Below are 22,137 nucleotides of genomic sequence, written 5' to 3'. Positions count from 1 at the left end.
TACAAATTCAAATATTTTGACCTAAATTCGAAATATGTAGTAGAATAAAACATCCTGCATCGGTTGATACAAAAAAATCAATACCTAACCGACAAGTTAAAATTTCCTTATATCATACGTAAACGTGCCGGAAGTGTTAAAAAATTAACTTGTCATGTGTCATTTGTCAATAACTTGTCAAAAACAGCTGGTTTTGTTTAAAAATACAAAAGTGTATTTTAGGTACTTGTGATTTGTGATATTTTGTGCACTTTCATCTGCGTTACATATTTCTACGTCATTACGAATCTAATAAATAATTATGTCAGAAAATTCTGAAATTTTCACGGCACGTATGCGAAAAGCCACCAGAAAAATACATTCAGTAAGCGATGCTTTGGTTAACGCTAAGTTTGCTATCTGTAAGTTGCACACAAAACCATTGTGTTTTGTAGTATTGGTTATTCGTTGTTATTTTGCTATTAATACTGCCTTTCAATTTAACATTTTGTTTTTGTTTCAGCACTTAGAGATGAAGCCGTTTGGGGTGGTGGACTGTTTGTATTTTACCACATTTTCTCTTATCTTGAAGAAGTAAATAAAAGAATAAACCTTGAAAACTACGACAAATTATTCGTAAATAAAATCTTATACAGGTTGGTACACTCTTTACACATAATTTCTTCTTGTTTAACATTGGTTTTAACAATAGCATTTTAATGTGACTTTTTACTAAAAATAGAAAGTATTTAATATTGGCGATTGCTCTAAAAAATATAATGCTGCATCAACAAAGTTGAATAGGAAAAGATTTCTAAAGACTTTAAGATTCAGGATTCATAGTGAATAGAGAATATATTATTATCCATACTATAATATTATAAATGCGAAAGTATCTCTGTCTGTCTGTCTGTCTGTCTGTCTGTCTGTCTGTCTTGCTTTCACGCCAAAACTACTGAACCGATTGCAATGAAATTTTGTATACAGTTATTCTAGAGTCTGAGAAAGGACATAGGCTACATTTTGATGTGGGAAAATATCTTATTTCCATGAAAATATCGATGAAAATGAATTCGCATTGTGCGTGGCCAGCGCTCATCCCGGGGGTCCTGGGTTCGAGTCCCGCAGGCGGAACAAAAAGTTTTCAATGTTCCTGGGTCTTGGATGTGTATTAAAATAAAATTTCAAAAATCTTAAACATATTTTATGTATAATATTATAAAATCCATACTAATATTATAAATGCGAAAGTATCTCTGTCTGTCTGTCTGTCTGTCTTGCTTTCATGCCAAAACTACTCAACCGATTGCAATGAAATTTTGTATACAGTTATTCTAGAGTCTGAGAAAGGACATAGGCTACATTTTGATGTGGGAAAATATCTTATTTCCATGAAAATACCGATGAAAATGAATTCGCATTGCGCGTGGCCTGCGCTCATCCCGGGGGTCCTGGGTTCAAGTCCCACAGGCGGAACAAAAAGTTTTCAATGTTCCTGGGTCTTGGATGTGTATTAAAATAAAATTTCAAAAATCTTAAACATATTTTATGTATAATATTATAAAAAATCCAGAAATATATCGATGTAATGAACATTTTAGTTCTAATACGATTCAACAGATGGCGTTTTATTTTTTACTTTATTGTAACACTAGCTGTTGCCCGCGACTTCGTCCGCGTGGACTTTAGTTTATAGCGCGCGGTGTCAAAAAAATGTGTGTCAAATTTAAAAACTTTTTAACACCCTGGTAAGTGGTACCCCTCTTAGGGCCGCGCTACACCGGAATGGCAGCGCTGAAAGTGCTCGCCTCGCCGCTGCCATTCCGGTGTAGCGCGGCCCTTAATTAATCAAAATACCCAAAAACAGCTGTGCAGTGTGCACATAATCTATACTAACATTATAAATGCGAAAGTATCTCTGTCTGTCTGTCTGTCTGTCAGTCTCGCTTTCACGCCAAACGCCAAAAGTATCTCTGTATGTCTGTCTGTCTGTCTGTCAGTCTCGCTTTCACGCCAAACGCCAAAACTACCGAACCGATTGTAATGAAATTTTGTATACAGATAGTCTAAAGCCTGAGAAAGGACATAGGCTACTTTTTTACTGGAAAAAAGGGTTGTAAGGGGGTGAAAATGCGTAAATTTATTCAAATTAAGTTAGTTCCAACAGTTCATAATAGATGGCGCCGTGCGTCTTCTACATCGCGCTGACGCTTGCTCAAAAGTCTTTCTATAAGACGTGGTATCATCTTACATTTAAGTTTCGATTTTTTTCGATTGTTATATCTATTCTACGGTATTAAATAAGTCAGTACTTTATCTGTGCAGTGACGTAACCTTAAATCTATCAATGATAAATAGTTTATGGGTAAAGTTGTGTAATTGGAGGGCTAAATAAGCTTTAAAATTTGGCATAAAATATAAAGTTTAATATAAAAAAATGAAATACTTATTGTGTGCACACTGCACAGCTGTATTGATTTAAGGGGTACCAGGGTTTTTTTATAAAAGCTTTTGACACCAATTTTGTTGACATCGCGCGCTATAAACTGAAGTCCACGCGGACGAAGTCGCGGGCAACAGCTAGTTTATTATAACTTATAAAAACATGTTTCAGGAAACATGCTTTTGAGGAAGATCTTTATCATTATTTAGGTGAAAACTGGAGCTCCCTTCCAAAGTCAATGGCGCTTGAGAATTACTTGGAGCACCTCCATAATCTAGAACACGAGAACCCTCAGCTACTGATGGCTTACGTGTATCATCTGTACTTGGGCTTGCTGAGTGGGGGACAGATTCTTGCTAAGAAGAGACAAATGTTTGGAAATAGTAAGTCAATTTATAGTGCAGTTACATCAAATTTAATATTTGGAAGTAATAAGTGCTAAACATTCTTAAAAATCTTGTGCTTTTCTCTTACTGAAGGTACGCTTTGTTCAATAATAATTTTCATGAATAGAAATGCCTCCAAGAATCATTTTTAAAATGTAAAGTAAACTAAATTATTACCACTAAATTATGCTTTCAGAAAATCAAGACACTTACATTGACAAGGTAACAGATTTTAGTGGTGTGGATATAAGTAAAATAAAAACTGAGTTTAAAAATGCCATGAATGAAATTGCTGAGCAAATGTCAGAGGAAGAAAAACAAGCATTCATAGAGGAGAGTAATCAGGTGTTCCTAATGAATAACTTGATTGTGAATTCTGTTGGCGGACAGAACAGAGTTCTCTATAGCATTCTGTACAAAACATCCGCAGTAGTTCTTCTTATTGTAGCAGCAGGGTTAGCTTATAAAATGAACAAATAAATTAAAGTTACTAAAGAACGCACATATTCCTTATTTATTATTGTGATAGTTTTGAGTTACTACATAATTTAGCATAAGTTTCAAGCATATTTATTATTGTAAGAAAGTTTTGTTACATCTCAAAGGTTTAATTTGTTTATTAAAAGTCTGATTATCTTAACATTGTTTGAATTTCATAAGCAATGGTGGTAAAATGCAATGCAACAATATTTAAGGGTTAGTATTGTTACGGTACATGGTATACGGACACGTAGTGCCATCTAGCGACAAACCAGCAAAACTTACCGAGAGAACACAGGCAACATAAATCCCCTACTCAATACTAGATGGCATTAGGTGCGCTAGTACATACTCGAATAGACTGTGCTCGAACTTTCTAGAAGTGTCTTGTTTACGTGTTTACCGGTTTATTTTGTTTACGTGTCTAGTTGTTTATGTTTATTGTGGTACATGCTCGAGCCTCCTATAAAGTTCCGACACTTGTTTACTTGTTTACGTGTATCGGGAACTTTCTGGAATTCGTCTCGCCATATAAAAAGCCGCAGGTAGACGGCGCGGCAATTCAGTTCGTTTCGAGCTATCATCAAGGTGACTTCGGAGCAGTGTTGCCAGATACACTGTAATTACATTCACGCATACAATTATTTTCACGCCGCCTACTGGACACAGTATTTTTATAAATACAGTGTATGGAGACACAGTATTTTTTTGGCAACAAAAAACAAAATTTTATATTATAATGAACGCATCCTATGAAAAATATGGTAAGTTTTGCTAATGCGCCCGCCACACAGCAAGGAGTAGGGTGTTCCCTGTATCGGCCATCGGCCTCTATGGTATAGAGTTAAGTATTTATCATCTAAATGTTATTGGATACGCAATAGTGTAGTTTAATGTTATTGATGTGTAGTTTAAATTGTTTAGTATTATGGTCAAAGTATTCCGTGTTAAATATTACGTTTTAGATTTATGTTATAACTTAAATTAAATTTTGAGTGTAAATAATTATATTTCTTGTGAAAAATATGTCTCAAGTAGGGAATGCAAATCTCGCGAGATTGGGGCTCAAGCGAGATCCCGCGAGTTTATGAATACAATACCGCGAGATCTCGCCAATTTCGAGATCTCGCGAGATTAGCAGTATGGTGTTTTTTTTGCAAATAATCACAATATTTGAATAAATTACGAAAAAAGTACCTAATAAATATTTAAGTATTATAAGATTAACATTCATTTTCACGAATTCTATGCATCATTCTAGCATTCTATTTTCAATTGAATTTTATGCATCAAACATTGTTTGACGTATCTGTCTATAATTTTTAAGTAGTAAACTTTGACATAAGAACGTTATCTCATATCTATCAAATAACAAATGAAAGAAACAACCAATCTTCTTTTCTAATGTGCGCTTGTATAATTTTGGACGTGGCGGTAATATCGTGGACGTGCGCGTTAAAACGATAACATAGGGAAGTACAATTTATGGAAATATATGAAGACGTCGACGACAACTTTTTACGTGCACGTTAGAGGACATCACGACGTCTACACTTCTGAACCGCTGACCGCACAAAACGTCCGCGGTGCGTAAAATCAAAAGGGCATTGAACGTACCTACCCAATGTTTTATCGTGGAAGCCGGCGTCCACGATAACGTGACGTCCAGAATTATAAAAGCACACACTATCAAACACAAATCTTTTAGTAATAAAACAGTTCTTTTGTAACTTAAAAAAACCAGAAGTCAAAATCAGGACCTAGTTGAAAATTACAGTACAGTTGCTTAGGCCAGCTCCTCTTTGTTTTTACTCCGTGATCACAACTCCGTCCGTGTCAGTCCGCGCTTCGAATAAGACGTTTTTATGCTCAAGTGCAATCTCGTCAAACTCGCGAGATCTCGCCTTTTTTTCGTCCGAGATCAATCTCGCTAAAAAGGCCGAGATCTCGCGAGAACGAGATTGCATTCCCTAGTCTCAAGCAAAATATAGTTCTGCTGAAAGTGAGAGTGGACCATCATCTCCAAAAAAAACGAAAAAACAACATTATATGTTATACGTGGGAGAGCCATGCTTCGGCACGAATGGGCCGGCTCGACCGGAGAAATACCACGTTCTCACAGAAAACCGGCGTGAAACAGCGCTTGCGCTGTGTTTCGCTGAGTGAGTAAGTTTACCGGAGGCCCAATCCCCTACCCTATTCCCTTCCCTACCCTCCCTATTCCCTTCCCTTCCCATCCCTATCCTCCCCTATTACCCTATTCCCTCTTAAAAGGCCGGCAACGCACCTGCAGCTCTTCTGATGCTGCGAGTGTCCATGGGCGACGGAAGTTGCTGTCCATCATGTGACCCGTTTGCTCGTTTGCCCCCTTATTTCATAAAAAAAAAATTATAAACAAAAATTTATAATGTTGTTTTTTCTGAACTGTATGACAGTGACAGTGATTAAAAATTATTTTGTGGATAAAATTATGATGTTTAGTTAGTTTGTGAGGATATTTTTTTAAAATAAATCTATATTTTGCTTAATAAAATAATTATTTCCTTTTTTATATGGCATTTAATTGCACTGTAAAATACACTGTATTTTGTTCCATCAAACACTCTATTTTTTCGTAAATACTGTATTTTAATGCAGGCAACACGGTATTTTTGAAAATCTGATCTGGCAACACTGCTTCGGAGTGAACACAAGTGATCAATAGTGAGTGAACCAGTGAAACTAATCTGTGAGTGAAACCTGCGACTTGGCTACGACCTAGGACAGTGATAGTGCTTAGTGTTTTGGACTTAGTGCTAAGTGTTGTGACCTAGTGTGTGCTTGTGTGACCTGGACTTAGTGAATAAAGTCTTCAAGAGAGTCAGCAGGTCTTTCTCTCCAAATCCTCGAACCCTAGCACGTAACAGTATAAATATTTTTAAGGCTGACTACAAATAATAAAAAGGAAACATAACTCCCATACTTTTACCGTTTTAAATGTAGCTTTCCTTTGAAACTGTCATATAACGTCAGCCTTATTAGGTGGTTCTTACTTCTATAATCTGTGGATGGTTCCTTTCAAACTGTCATGTAACATATTCTGCTCAAGGCCACCTAAATATTGCAAATGTATTGAAATGTGTACCTAAATGACAAGTATTGTAGAGCATGTTTTTTGACGGAGTTACTTTTCCTTAGTTTTTATTATTCGTAGCTGACTACTGTATACAAAAGTCAGAGGAATTAGTAAGCATCCCATGCGCCGGCCTGTCCTATATAAACGAGGTTCGCAAGATTCGTGCTGGCAGGATATCTTTAGGTTTCATTACATTAAGAATAGTTCCATTGATAACAACACATTTATTACAAAAAATTACCTAATTTACAAAAATAATTTATTGCATTATTAGAAAGCAATATACTACAAATGACTGGAAATTAGCTACAATAATTACACTAGTTTACTAATATATTATCTGAAGTTTGGCAAGTTTGGTGGATCCATCGCCATATCAATAAGTTCGTCGATGTCCTCGGAGTTCCAATAGGACAGCTCCAGCTGAAAAAAGAAACATGGTCAATAAACTGCGGTATACCAAAACCTCTTAAAACCTTGTAAATAGCATAAAGCCCTTAGACAAGGTAAATAATGTAAGTTAAAACGAAAGTTTACAGTGGATATCACCCAGCACTTTGCATCTATGTTTGTGCTTTCATTAGATAATATAGTGGCCACCGTGCTGCCGTCACTAGCATAGTTACAGTAGGTCTCGACGGTTTCGAGAAGAACGCACTTAGTGACAAAACTTTTACTTTTTCCCGAAACCACGGCGAAGACGAAATTGACGGCAGTGTAGTGGCTCAGCCCTTTGTCTTTCTAGGACCCAGTTTCATCAAGCAATGTTAAATAAATAATGGCTTGTTAAATCAGTTAACGGCCTGTTAGAGCTATCGAGCGTTCCACCATGCCCTAATGTCATGTTAAATCACCTAACACGGTGTTAAATTTAATTCCTGCTATGGAGGTCCGTTAAATATTTAACAGGCTGTTATATGAGTCAAAATAACAACTTTCAAAGACAATAATATGCAATAGCAATAAAAGAATCTGTTTTGACTTTTGAGTCTTTCCGCCATGTTTCCGCTACGTCCTTATTAATTATTTTCATAGTTATGAATAATTATTTATTTTCACTTTGCCAAAAATTCAGCCTTGACATTGCAAATATACTAACTTGTATAAAAATTACCAAACCGAAATATGTAAATAAAAGTTTGTATTATGCATGTTTTCAGCTTTGACAGATAATAATTATTAACCTGGTAAATTAAGAAGAACTATTATAGCGTAACAAATGTATGCGATCAGTGATATTTTAATTTGGTCGCATTATCTACTATTATACTACTATGGAAGAAAATGACACATTGCAGCAAACATGTCGTATTAATCTTGTACATTGCAATTCCGTTGCCTTATAACAAGAATGAACGAATTGATAGCTGTTCACTCGTTGTTCACTTAACATTGCATTTACTAATCCGCTGTTAAATTTTTACTGTGGGACATAAGTATTTTAAGTCTGTTTAATTTTCTTAGCTCCGTTAAGTAATGCCTCGTTAGGATTTAACAAACATAGGTTGGTGAAATTGGGTCTAGGTCTTTTAAGCAATCACCAAATGTCTCGCGAGTGTGGTCCAAAATAATAAAATAACTACTTGAGTAATGTCTCCGAGTGTGGTTAGCTACATACCGGGTCTCTAGCAGCACAGGGACGGCAGTGCAGTCGGCCTGCGCGACACTCGCAGCGCGGCGCGCCGCATCCGCCGCCCGCCGCCGCGGCGCAGCGCGCGCCCGCTACCGACGCGAACCGCCGCGCCGCCCCGCGCTCCCCCGACAGACGCGTGCCCGCCCATATTGTACCTGCACACGATTATTCATGAATCATGAATTATGAGGCAAATATTAAAAGAAAAATTAACAGTCTTAATATATCTGGTGTCTATTTAATGTTTTGTATGTAATTTTTTTATTTTTATTTTATTTTATTAGGAAAACATACAGTGATTTAATTAACAACCTTAAATACTACATAAACACTTAACACTATTAACACGTTTTCACAGTTAGATACTCAATAATAACAAAAGCTTATGATCTAACAATAAAGTATTAATTAATGAGAGGTAAGTTCTAATTTTATGTAAACATGTGCGTTGATGAACATAGTACATACCATTGGTCTCCAGCGCGAGCGTGGTGCACAGCCCCAGTTTGTCCTTGGGCAGTCGGACCTGCTTCCGCAGCGCGCTGTCGCCCACTAACCGCTCATAGTCCTTGTTCGTGTACGCCAGAGAACTATCCACACCTGTTCATTTAAACATAAGTATTTGAAAGAGGAAATATAAGATACTAGATGACGCCCGCAACTCCGTTGCGCCAAAACTCGTAAGTCGCACGGGAACCGTACATTCTTCCGGGACAAAAAGTATCTTATGTTCTTTCCCGGGACTCAAAGTATTTCCATACCAAATTTCGGAAAACTCGGGTCAGCTGTTTTGGCGTGAAGAGGTAACAGACACACAGACACACTTTCGCATTTTATTATGTCATTAATTAGTTACTCTTTGAATTTAACGCTCGAGTTGTGCAGTTTCGTTTAATAATAATAATATTCTTTATACCGCTGCCAGGCCTGTCCCACTCGCGCCTTTAGGTATCGAACCGTAAGTACCCCTTTAAAGGGGCAGATCACAAGGGACTCACAAGCGAGCGGTGACGCGCGCTCAAGATTTTTTCGTCGCATATATCTACGTACTGATTTAACCGCTGTGACAGAATCATTATTAATCTGATAAATATGAACAATTGAAAAAAGTCAAAGAAATATTTCAATAAAGTAATTTAAGACTTTAAAATACAAAAAAGATAAAAAAATACACAAACATAGCAAATAAACCAATTTGCTACAAACAAACCGCATACTACACAAATAAACACAAGTCACTATGTTTAAGTTGTAAAAAATTCCTGACCAGCTCCTACACTATAATCGAATATAAAACTATTATAAAATATACGTTTAGTTACTAAAATTTGATTATTACTATAAAAAGTTTGCTATTAGTAGCTATAGTAATTAAAAGAAGATTATTTTATTTTCTAAAAGGTGACAATCTTGATTTCGTCAGAAAGGGTACCTCTTACGCGATAGAAAGAGAGCGCACATGTAGGCAAATATAATTGTAGGCACCTAGCACTGCGCGGTCGGAATTTGAACTTTATAGTATCGTAGCAAGAGTTGTTATTTTTTTAAACGGGTTTCACGAGTTGGACTTCTGTTGGTACTACTAATATATATTCTGTGCCGCTGCGTAGTTACAAAAATGTTAATATGCATTTTTGCTTTTTTATATGGCTTGTCTTGCCCTTTGGATGAAATTGTATTTGCGAAACCGTACTACACGAAAGCGGAACTGCACGACGCGGTACTCTAGTAGTAAGGTTAAAACTACCTACTTAAATCATACTACTAGGGTACTTTCTACCGTTATTACTTAGGTGTCTTGAACATTGACGTCTATGATGTGTGGTGTGAACTATTATTATAGAAGATCAACTTACCAAACAAGTATTTAGCGACCCTCTTCTTGGACAGCGTGAAGTCCTCGTTCATCAGTATGTGGAGCGTTATAGAGTTCTCCATCAGGTTGTGATATATTGTCGAATAGTCCAGCTGTGAAAAAAAGGTATTTACACAATTAAGTGAAGCCAATTTTCTTCTGACTAAGATTGACTGACTTTGAGTTGACTTACTTGTCTGAAAACTGATAAGTTTTGTAGTTCCCAATTTTTAGCATGTGTGTTGGCTCGTCGTGCATCTACTATTGTTTAACAAAATACTGGCAGGGCAGGAGGATTTACGTAACTTGCGACAGCAATGCAACAGGAGTATGTCAGCAAATACTTTGATTTTTACATTACAGTTATTACTGCCTGTAAAAAAATATAAACATGACTGCTTGTCGGCTGTCGCTCATCTCCTGCATCGCTGTCGCAAGGTACACCTGCCGGATACTCACATCGCCGGTGCTGCCGTGGCCGCACCGCATGAGCAGCAACGGTACGTCAGCGTGCTTGCGTACCGCAGCACGTCCGCCGCTGATTTATTGCAGGACTGCTCCTTCTCTGTAGATCGCTGCTGTCATCCGTCTGTCGCAAAATACACCTGTGGGATACTCACGTCGCCGGTGCCGCAGCGGTCACACGGCATGAGCAGCAGCGCCCGCGGCGCGCCCGCACGGAACGGCAGCGTGCTGGCGTACCGCAGCGCGCCCGCCGCGTCCGACCGCCGCCCGCGACTCGACGACTTGTTGCGAGGCTGCTCCTTCTCTGTAGGGAATTATTATGGATTTTTATGAGTTAGTTAGTTATACATAATAGACATATATATTATATATAATAGACAGCTATTTAGGTAGCGTACAAAAAGTGTCATGCATTATTTTTAATATTACCCTCCCCTTTTGTGTACGGTATTATTTTCTGTTGCACCCTTTTTGAATAGTTACAAAACATATTATTGCGCAGTAGTAAAGGATAATGCTACGTTTCACTATGTTTGAGTTACATTACATTCTACTTGTAATGTTTTATAACCGCCGCTAAACTGCGTTTCGTGATACAAGAAAGAGTGTGGTTAGAACGAAATGTCAAGAAATTGACAGTAATAATGTGCATAACAAAGATACTCACCGAAGATAATAGTTTCGAAGTGTCTCGGTATATCTACGGGGTCCGCGAACAGTTCGTTGTGCACGTAGAGCGCGCGCGGGCGAGCGTACACGCCCCGCCCACCGTACGCCACGACTGCGTACCTGCGCACAAATAAACATAATATATTACGCACAAGGTTATATTGTATGTTGAGAATACATAAATGAACATAAAAATACAATCAAATTTCTAAAAAGCTTATAATAATGTTATGTATTGAGTAAATTCACGGATTACGTCGATTTTAATACTGAAAGGCTTATTACAACTTGCTTCTTTCACTTTTTATATATTGTTGTCACGTACCTGTTATCGGAGAAGCCGTTTTCTTGTAGTTTGCTGTCGAAAGTGTCCACGAATAGGTCCATATTCTTCAGTTTTCGCATGTTCCTGTTGCAGGCCTGCGCTTCTACTACAAACACTATGTCGACGGACATCGGCGGGTTTTGGAGTTCTACAAACGAGCCCTCCTCTAGCGTGTCCCCTTGTGGAGTTGTGCACCTACAATATTTTATTTGTTTTAATATTTCATAATTAGTTCTTCAAGACTACAGAGTTTGTTAGCTAATAAATAATAATAATCTGTCAATATAATAATATTTACACTATTTGGACTATAGGATGATATACGGGCATAAAACAATTGTGGTACAATACCTCTCATATCTTGCTTCTTCGGGTCAATCCAGACGCAATGCGACGCGTAGATGTATTTCTAAATTTGTATGGATTTGACAGATTTCAATAGCGTAAGACGACATTCAAATCTGTCAATTCAGTACAAATTTAGAAATGCATCTACACGTCGCGTTGCGGTCTGAATTGACCCTTGATGATTAATTTGGGCGTACATCTTCTTTCTCAACTTTTATCTCTTTTCTAGTATTTTAAGGTATTTGGCCACTTACTGCATACAATGGTCGGGTACATGCGTGGGCACGTGTTGGTGCGCGCACAGCTCGAGGTACGCATGCGCGAGCGCACACGCCTCTCCGCCGCGTACGCACGTATGGTAGAACGGTTCTGCGTCGATCTAAAATAAAAATAAAAAAGTTCATTTTATATTTACACAACAAAATAAAAATTTTGTGTTATACTGTGAAGACAAAGGTGTTTTCTAATTGAAACATTAGGGCGCATAATGCTTAACGCTAAAGTACAGCAAGGCTTTGCATAAACAAACTCCAACAACTAATCCACGTTCCAATTTAACACTTCGGCATTATGCGCCGCCGAGTCGTATTATGCTTTGCAAGTGCAAAACAAGAAGACATACGTTATGATGTTGCTCGTTCTAGTATTACTTTATCGCAGTTTACAAAATAACAAAAAACAGAATAAAAAAATTACCACAGAGAAGCAAGGATGCAGAGGCGACACTTTGTTGCTGAAGAACTTGGCGCACTGCGTCTCGTCGACAGTCTGCATGACGGTTGCGTTCATATCCGTTTGGACGACGGCCCAGCCGCGCGCGAGCGCCGCGTCGGTCGCGGCTGAAGTGCCGTCAGGTAGATTGTGCTCGTCAAATTGCTCGTTGTTGTACGTCCCTAGCAGACCGCCGAGAGTGGCGTAGTGCCAACCTGGGAAATTAAAAAAAAAAACATTTAACAGTATGCAACTGGATCGTTAAATTAAAACTCAGTGTCAATACCCATGTTACTTCACGATGTGTCGCAATTCACAAATAAATAAGCCATTCTTTGGAACAGGTAGCAAGAATGGAATGTAAATTCACCAATGGTAACGTCGGCTGATTCTTTCATAGACAAAAATTGACACGTGTAATGGGAGTATAAAAAGTCACTCTTATTTCTTATTACCGATCCGATCATTTATACAGCTGGTTTCAACAAGCAACCAATGACAGAAGAGGTGTGAGGACTACGGGATTTACTAATGTTAAAGTTTTTTGGTAGAGTTATGTCAAATAAAGTGATCTCTTCTGGGCTCTGAAGTCTTAAGTCTTAACGTAACCAAATTATGTAAGTCCGCGATCCACCATTATACGTAAACTCCTACATTACTTACCGGACACCTGTAGCTTGCATGTGCGGAACACCAGATGGCACTCCACAGCGAGGCCGGCTGCGCCCTCCACCGTGATGGTGTCGCCCTGCCGGTCCACCACCAGCCCGTCCACCGCCGCCGGCAGGTTCAGCGGCACCGAGCGGTCCAGTGTCACTTGCTGGTGAGCACAGATTTAAAAAATATATTTTTTAATATCAGGTATGAAACATAATATACGCGGCAGACTGATTGCCTATAACAGGTCTGACTTATCATTGGTACAACTTAGTAGACTGATTATGAATCGCAATGGTACAAGCAACATCAAAACACGCCTTTATTGGAGCCGTATTTAAGGCGTATAGTCAGTTGAACACAAAACGAATAGCCAAACTTAATTGGTATAAAAGTTGAAAATATAAATAATAATTGTCATATCAAACAACGGTTCCTAGCAGAACAATTAAGGGTCTATACAGACAGACCGCATTTCAACTGCAATCCAGCCGCAAATTGCTGTTCAAGTGCAGTTTGAATGCAGTTGATAATGGTTTGCAGTTCTATTGCAGTCGTGTCAACTGCAAACTGCACTTGAACTGCAATTTGCGGTTGGATTGCAGTTCGTCTGTATAGACCCTAAGTTGTCACGATTTGCGGTGCAATAACGTCCTCGTCAGCGTCACTTCTAATATTTCTACACGGGTGCAGTGCCTCAATGTCACTCACTTGTTTATACAGGTCTATAGATATGAGATGGCTTCTAGATAGCAGCAACACGTTGTATCTGCCCGGCTCCGCAGCATCGAGCAGCGCAGTGAAGTTGTCATGGTTTGCGGCGCGCGTCAGTAAGTACGTGCCCGCTTGCGTCACCGTTATGACCTCCTTGTCGAACGTCACTAGGGTGCCGCCCGCTGTCACGATCGCTATACCTGTAATAGGATATATGTTTAGTTCGACACGCTTGAGGGCCTATCATGTTTATTGTCTAGAAAAATATTTGGTTATCGGGAACTTTAATGCGGAAATTAAAGACATGGTTGGTCCGCGTGCTCGTAAGCCTCTGCCTACTAAGAATTTGCGACACTGGTCCTTAGACCTTAAGATCCCGAAATTCCCTTGGGCATCTTCTTTACTCGACGTAACTCAACGTAATAATTGTTACAACGCTTATTTTCGCATTGTGTGTATTCGTTTAATCGCGCTAACCCAATAATTTAAATTAATTATGCGCCATTACACTTGTTTAATGACATGAAATTATATGATAAAACGGCTTTTGTATAATTCTTACCATCAAACGGCGGTATGACGTTGTTGAGGTCGAGATATGGACGTATCTCGTAATAATACGCCCATATCGACCTGTTGCTCGTCAGCCATTGGTCGAGCGTGTCCCGCACGGCGCGGTACTCGCTAACTTCACTGAAGTCCGGGGTCTGGTTGAACGCGTGCCAGGACATCGGCAGCTTCTGTTCTAGGAGGATCTCGCCTTTGCGCGGGTCGAAGATGAAATTGGTTTTCGGTGTGCGGTGGCTGAAAATAGATGTTAGTTGATACTTTTGCTAAAAGATAGCGCCCATTTAAGTTTGTTTTGCCGGTTAATTCTAGCGGGATAGATTTCTACTGGTACACATTCCGAACAAAGCTTATGAAGTTTCAACCATACAAAATTATATATGAGTAAGTTTCAATTTAGTGTTGGTCAATAAGAACAACATGTCACGTCATGTTGGTTTGACATTGTTTTTTTTATTTTATTTTACAATTTTGTTGTTTTATTATACCTTTATACCGAAACCGCATCGAAACTATATTAAATCTGTACAACACAGCTTTGTTTGACTTAAATAGCAGAATTGGAGTAAAGTAGTTACTAGTTAACTTACATCTCTTCATACTGCAGCGCTGTCTTGGCCAAATCTGTCAGCTTGGCGTATAGGATCTCCCAAACGGTGTCGCAAGACTCGCCAATTAGGAAGTAATCATACCACCATTTTAGACGTTCATATGCCTCGTTGTACTAAAATTGAAATCGTATTTGTAACGCTTTATACGCTGCGCAATTATCTTAACGTATTTGGTGTCTTTCTCTGCATGTCACGTGACTTTTCCAATGTGGCGGAAAAAGACAAGCACACCATCGTTTTTTACTGTGTAAATTATTTTATTAGTAATATTGTTAATTCTCGTTATACATTGATTTAAACCTATATCAATCAACTTAAAATAAATTTACTTTTAAACAAAATCATACCTTTGCCCTGACGTATTCCACTTGTGGCGTCTTGAGGAATGTTTCCCAGGCGTTTTTAAACTCGTTATAGAGCTGCATGAACTCGTCCGTGAATGGTAAATACTTCTCTATCTTACCCCATACCACGTTCCACAGTTTCTTGGAGTATTTCTTTATGTTTGTTATAATGTCGTTGTTCACTAGATCTTTGTATATTCTGTGAAAGATAGCACTTGTTTAAGCATGCTTCTCGTAGTTTGGTTTATTGTGTAAACATCATTCCTTCTCTTTTATTTTGAATAATAAAAGAGATATCACTTATCAGTTACCATCAATGATAAATTGAAAAAATATACATATTGTAATCACATGACATCTACTTTTTAAGCAAAAAAAGTGAAACACTTAACACTTACCGATCCATTTCATGACCAAAAGTCGATACGTAATTGAAGTATGGTGTATCAGTCAGTTCAGCCGTTCTCTCGTGGAAGAAATCCATCACTCCCTTCCATATAGTCACAACGAAACCTTCAGTATAATGTACGACCTTAAAAAACAGCGGTTCAATGGACTTAAGTAGATCATGCCAATATTTGGACAGCCGAGTGGTAGCATTCACCCAGGTCTCCTCCCAGTACTCCAAAAACTTCATATGAAGATGCCGAATAAAGTTATCGTACTGCATTATCATGGACTCCAGTTTCTCCGATACGAGCTCCATCAAATCCGCTTCGAGTATTTTATTAATCGATTCCAGGAAATTCGAGTACGACGCTTTAATTGAGTCGACTACGAACGTTAGGCTCTGTTTGATGGATCTGCTTGTGTTACCCATCATTCCCCACATGTCATTGACAAATCCTGGAAGACTCTCCAAATGGTTCCTTATAGCCATCTCGTCGAGAACATAGTACGTAAACTCTACGATATCTTTTACATAAAAGTCGTTATTGTCGTACGACTCGTTCAGGAATCGTTCAAACTCGTCTAAATCGTCCTTGATCACGTGCATATCGTTCAAATCGTCGAGGAAATCGCGGACTCGCGGTTTTGCGTCGTTCCAGATATTTCTGAGAGCGACGTGAGCTTCCATGGGCGCTTCCTTGACTATGACTAGTGTTTCGTTTATTTGGGAATATAACAGCTTTAGTACGTAGACGGCTTGGGACTTAGCTTCTCCAAACATTTCGGGCCGCCACACCACGGCGCTAGTGAGCAGGCGCGAGTGGTTTAAACGCACGTACGAAGCTAAATCCACAGTTATGACGTCATCGTAGTTCCGCCACGCGTCCAATCTCGCTGATCGCGTGTCAATGATCTTTCCAATCGTGTGGTATGAGATGTCTGAAATGGAAGGCAAATGTTTTAGCGCTTGATGCTACAACTGAAATAAGAGGTGGTGTACACATAATACTAATAACTCCCATACCGGTTTCGGTGACTGTGGCCGGTTTCATTGAAATCAGGCCAGTTACGCAGGACTAATTTTATAGTGCCCCAGTGTGTGCGCAGTACACAAGAGCACTCTCTGACGTGACTCACGACTGGCGAGAGATCAGGCGCCGGACTGACTTTTTACATGTCCATTCGACGCATGGATCATCAACAAAATCAGGTGATCAGCCTGCATTCTCCTAACCAAACTTGGAAGTAACAAGTTTCCAACGCGGGAATCGAACCCACAACCTCCGAGTCAAGAGCCGCGTTCTAAGCTACTGGACCACGGACGCGTTGAGGGGAGGAGGAGGTGGTGTACACAGCCTCCGATGTCCGTTCGTCTTCACTAGATATGGATTTCGGAAGTATCAAGTCACACCGTCCGTGCTATTGAGTAAAGTATTTTATAGATTATGGAAGTATCAAGTCTCACCATTCGTGCTATTGAGTAAAGTATTTAAATAATATGGATTATGGAAGTATCAAGACTCACCGTCCGTACTATTATAATGCGCCCAAACCGCCTTGTCTCGCATGGAGAGCTCGGCGTACATGGTGTCGTTGGCGTCGGGACGCACGACGACGCCGCGCGCGCGGTAGTGCGGGTACGTCAGCTCCCAAGACCCATTCACTTTGTAGAAGTATGTTTCGTTTTGACGCTAAAATGTTTTTTGGTAATTCAGAGTACAGCTTTGTTTTTCATGTTTTTTCCTAAGTCTAAACGTATCAAATATAGAGTATCGAGGCACAAAAGTAGTACATACATACAAAATAACCTTTTTTTTTAATATTGATAATTAATATAAACTTAGATACTTAAACCAAGAAATCTTGTCCATAACATTAAATATTATTAAGCGACGCAACGACACAATACAAAATAATTTCGAATAAATTAAATATAGTGTCTTGAAAAAGAGGCCAAAATTCTAAAGTACTACACATAATATGTAACTCACCTCCCAATTAACAGAGTTGTTGTTCAAATCCACCAACAGCCTGTTGCTTCTCAACTTCTCGTAGAACATAGTCTTTTGGAACCTGTAGTAGTTGTATAGGTTGTACCAGCGGCTATGTAAGTTCACATCTGATACCATATCAAGGTCCAAACTCGTTGAAGGATGCGTGCACTTGAGAGCGAACTTGTAGTCTCGTATTGGGCCGTTAGAGTTGTCAGTGAGAATGGACTTGAGTTTCAAGTATTCGTTTTCGTAGTCCGAGTATTGCAACTCAAGAGATAAGTTCGACATGACCGAAGGCGTTGACACGTATTGTCCTTCTAGTGTTACGTCCTGAAATGAATTTGGAATTTTAAAGACACAGTCAATGTAAGAAAGACATCTACAATGCAGTAACAATGCTTTTCCGGCCCACTGGGTTATGAGAGTTAAAAACAGTAAGTATATTCTGTGTACTGCGCACATATTTCAGCATTCCACTAATATCATAATCAGTCTGTAATTTTTGACAAGTTTTCAAGACGTCTTGTCTACAAAGAAGAGAACTCTTGACCCATTAAAATTATGGCTAGACAACTGAGTAGCCACCTAAAAGGCCTTAAAGATATTTGGATCTTTAATCAAAATTACGGATAGACATCTAAAACGCTCTAAAAGACGTCTGTACCTTTCTAAACGACGTATGCGACGGCGCTAACTTCACATCATATTATGTCGTACCCTTTGGTACAGGCGGGCTGTCCCAGCGCGTACGCAACTGCGCCGTGTTGTTCTCGGTGCGCACGTTTCACAGTAAACAAGTATTTTAAATCTTACAATGACGTATTACCTTTCTGAAGGACGGATGCGATAACGCCAACTTCACATCGTGTCGTGTACCCTCGGGTACGGGCGGGCTGTCCCAGCGCGCACGTAACTCCGCCGTGTTGTTCTCGGCGCGCACGTTCCACAACAGCTGCGCGTGCGCATCCAACGACGCGTCCTGCAGACTGTACTCGCCCGTCAGCGCAAACTCGCGTCGAGGATAGTTCACTCTGAGCACCGCGCGCTGGGATTCCGTGTCCGCCTGACAGAAAAATTTTATTAGAATTTTTTACATAAATAAACTATATATTTTTTTTTACTTTTTTACCTTAAGCGCTGAAACGACTTTGAATAATAATCTTGAACAGGATATAAGATTTTTCTTCGCAAGCATATACTATCGTTTTAAACGAATTTAAGCGCAATAAAGTTGCGAGAAACTTCCAGACTTCTTTCAAATATTGATAGCCTTATATTTAGGAATTTAACATTCAATCGATACGTCAGTGATTGATGGGAGATCAATTGGCTAATCTGATGACGATTGAATACATATTTCGAAATTCGAATACAGTATAATATTCTCACCACACTCAAATTCGTCACGTGAATGTCATAATTGATCCAGACATCCTCGGCCCACGTGACTTTCGATCCCTGCTTCAGCTCGTTGTCAACAGCCTCGTACTTGTTGTCGAACTTCCAGGTACGGTTCCCCTGGATCGCAGTCAGTTTGATGACTTTCCCGATCTCGTACGTGTGCACGTCCAACTTGCCCGTCACGTTGAATTTCGTCGCGTTGTGGAGATGGAATATCGTTGCTTGTTTTACGTCCTGAAATAAAATATAAATTACATGTAGCAAAAGAGTGATTATTGCGTTCATCATTTGAAAACCAAAATTGTTACCTCATAATAGTACTGCCACGTTGTGAAGCAGTTTTGACGCACCCTTGAAATTTCACATTCGATGCGCCAAAAGGAGTTTTACCTTTTTTTTAATGAAATAAGGGGGCAAACGAGCAAACGGGTCACCTGATGGAAAGCAACTTCCGTCGCCAATGGACACTCGCAGCATCAGAAAAGCTGCAGGTGCGTTGCCGGCCTTTTAAGAGGGAATAGGGTAATAGGGGAGTTTAGGGAAGGGAAGGGAATAGGGGAGGGTAAGGAAGGGAATAGGGTAGGGGTTAGGGGATTGGGCCTCCGGAAAACTCACTCACTCGGCGAAACACAGCGCAAGCGCTGTTTCACGCCGGTTTTCTGTGAGAACGTGGTATTTCTCCGGTCGAGCCGGCCCATTCGTGCCGAAGCATGGCTCTCCCACCTAGAGCATGGCTCTGCCACGTAGTCCCACGTACCTCAAATATATTCTGCCTTAGTAACAAGTATTAAACAGTAGTAAGAAAATTATAGATTACTTACAATGCTGCCAGTATCATCAAATTCTCGGATGTATTTAATTCCGACAGGTGTGTGCACGTTTTCCACCTCTATATCCATAGTAGCAAGGTCCAGATTCCTCTCACTCTTACTCAGAACTTGATTGAACGAACTCTTTACGAATCTTTCGTTATCGAAGTCAATCGTCGCGTTTCCATTACTTGTTTTGTCGCCCTCCAGATAGTAGTACTCCGTGTTGACCAAATGGCTAGTGTTCAATGGAATAGACATAGAAATAGCTCCAGTCTGCGTGAAGCCTTTCTCTTGTTTCTGGTACTTATGTGTCGTGTTTATGGTCGCAGTTTTGTTCGGCCAGAACAAGTCTACTTTGTTGTCAGACGTTTCTTCTTCATTATTTATCTGTAGGGTATGGAATATTATAGTTTTAAATGTATGTAAAATAATTATGAATATTTATTAGCTTATTTTTTATTTATTTTACACTTTATTGCACAAAAAAAACCATTAAAAAGTAACATAATATTAGAAAGACGACACAACAGGTACTTAGCGAGTTATACTTACATTAAATATAGACTTTAACCATGGAAGAGTGTGGAAGGGTGTTGAGAAGTTGAAATGTCCGTCAGTGTGTTTAAAACCTCCGTAGCGAAGATCCAGCTCTCCTATTTGACTGTTGCCTGGGCGATACATCATACCCCTAAAAAATACAAGCTATTGATTATGATAATTTATGGCTTGTTTTACAGTAATGTAAAGGTTATCGCATATTTATCAGCACGCACGCGCCGAACGCGTCGCATTTTAGAATTAGTTGTATGAAATAATGTGAAATCTCGCATATTCGTCCGCACCGTACGCGCTGCATTACGTGTACAAATTACAATACGGTGCGTCCGACCCGTACGGCGCGTACGGTGATGGGCGATGGAAAAAGTGCAGTCAGCTTATAAGTTAAAACATCAATTAATTTGTACGAAACACGCATAACTCTGTAAAATATCTTTAGACTTATATGCGAAATAAGTGAAATAAGTAAAAATGTCGTGTCATATCGGGTATGTAACACTAAAAGATACACGAACAAAACACGAAGTTGTATTAACGTTGCGTAAATGATTGACTGTGCATTTGTTGCTCTACAATTTCCATAGATATTTTAAAAGCGTTGTATTCGTAAATTGAGTTATGGATCAAATAGTTTTTTTTATGATTTCTGCACTTCCAAATCTAATGTCATTTTAATTTCTCTTTTTACGGTGGTAATATTCAACTTACTTGAGAACATCGTAGTGGTGGACCAAATCCTTCTGGTAGGAGCCCTTAAGGGAGAAGGTGGGCTGGCCGACATAGTAAGGCGTGTTCAGCACATAGTCGAGATACTTGGAGTAGTTGCCTTCCCAGCGGTAAGAGACTAAGTTGTCCACGTTCTTGTACGCAGAGTTTGACGTCCATGTTATTGTCGAGTTACCGTCGAAACTTTCAAGGCCTTGTAATACCTGCAAGGGTATAAGATTTGAAAGAGGAACAATAGTGTGAACACAAGTTAGAGATAGATTTAGTGGCCAAAATGCCCAAAACCATAATATTTTAACTGTAATTGATGGTTTTATAAATTTTTTTTAATAGTTAAAGACCATCAATTCATTGATACAAATATCCACTATCGCCGTTACCTTTTACCAATAGCCTTGGAAGTATGTGGTATATAGTGCGAGCGCGACGCAACTAGGGTACGTTCGCGTCCACACGCAAAGAATTTATGATTCGGCACTCCATTATAATAATATCATTACTTTGTTATAATACCATATTTACCGTTACAGTGACAGCGGCGCGCACTTTAGTCTTGTCCGTGGTGTATATAGTACACGCAGCTCGAGCGGGCGTGACGCCTCTGCGGCTCTCGCGTCCACACGCAACGAGTGCACGTATATAAACGATCGTGGGAGCATTGCGTTCATGGATATGGCACTCCATTATTTATTATTATCTTTAATACGAAACTAAATTTACCGTTGCAGTGACACCGGCTCGAATTTTTGTCTTGTCCGTGGTGTACAGTGCACGCAGCTCGAGCGGGCGCGACGCCTCTGCGGCTCTCGCGTCCACACGCAACGAGTGCACGTCTATGTTCGGTCGAGGGAGTATTGCGTTGACAGCGAGCGCCATACGACGGTCCATCGCGAGACCGAATGATGCGTTACCACCGATTCTAAAGAACATAAAAAATATTTTTCGTAAATAGTA

The 22,137-nt window shown here is 39.5% G+C and overlaps 2 protein-coding genes across 2 annotated transcripts in view; one reads left to right on the top strand and one right to left on the bottom strand.

The window, feature by feature from the left end:
• The first annotated feature begins 213 nt into the window (after positions 1–213).
• Positions 214–3,408, top strand: LOC121727759 (heme oxygenase 1). Its single transcript, XM_042115745.1, has 4 exons — positions 214–401; positions 503–635; positions 2,594–2,805; positions 3,005–3,408. Exons 1-4 carry the CDS (start codon positions 302–304, stop codon positions 3,286–3,288), a joined length of 729 nt encoding a protein of 242 aa, XP_041971679.1. The 5' UTR covers positions 214–301; the 3' UTR covers positions 3,289–3,408.
• A 3,240-nt stretch (positions 3,409–6,648) lies between these two features.
• LOC121728328 overlaps positions 6,649–22,137 on the bottom strand; it is a 54,178-nt gene continuing 38,689 nt past the window's right edge. Inside the window, exons 47-69 of the mRNA XM_042116486.1 lie at positions 21,904–22,102; positions 21,166–21,386; positions 20,452–20,587; positions 19,909–20,286; positions 19,076–19,321; positions 18,513–18,749; positions 17,684–18,016; positions 17,218–17,383; positions 15,701–16,631; positions 15,306–15,501; positions 14,938–15,071; positions 14,343–14,584; positions 13,778–13,980; positions 13,073–13,229; positions 12,395–12,624; positions 11,953–12,077; positions 11,351–11,545; positions 11,024–11,145; positions 10,512–10,660; positions 9,893–10,004; positions 8,505–8,636; positions 8,022–8,191; positions 6,649–6,826 (exon numbers count right to left, since the gene is read on the bottom strand). Coding sequence (XP_041972420.1) covers positions 6,740–6,826; positions 8,022–8,191; positions 8,505–8,636; positions 9,893–10,004; positions 10,512–10,660; positions 11,024–11,145; positions 11,351–11,545; positions 11,953–12,077; positions 12,395–12,624; positions 13,073–13,229; positions 13,778–13,980; positions 14,343–14,584; positions 14,938–15,071; positions 15,306–15,501; positions 15,701–16,631; positions 17,218–17,383; positions 17,684–18,016; positions 18,513–18,749; positions 19,076–19,321; positions 19,909–20,286; positions 20,452–20,587; positions 21,166–21,386; positions 21,904–22,102 — 5,101 coding nt within the window. The 3' untranslated portion in view covers positions 6,649–6,739. The remainder of the gene's footprint in view (positions 6,827–8,021; positions 8,192–8,504; positions 8,637–9,892; positions 10,005–10,511; positions 10,661–11,023; positions 11,146–11,350; positions 11,546–11,952; positions 12,078–12,394; positions 12,625–13,072; positions 13,230–13,777; positions 13,981–14,342; positions 14,585–14,937; positions 15,072–15,305; positions 15,502–15,700; positions 16,632–17,217; positions 17,384–17,683; positions 18,017–18,512; positions 18,750–19,075; positions 19,322–19,908; positions 20,287–20,451; positions 20,588–21,165; positions 21,387–21,903; positions 22,103–22,137) is intronic.

This window comes from Aricia agestis, chromosome 6, assembly GCF_905147365.1.
Source record: "Aricia agestis chromosome 6, ilAriAges1.1, whole genome shotgun sequence".
Taxonomy (NCBI): Eukaryota; Metazoa; Arthropoda; class Insecta; order Lepidoptera; family Lycaenidae; genus Aricia; species Aricia agestis.
This window is presented reverse-complemented; position numbering and strand designations above follow the sequence as displayed.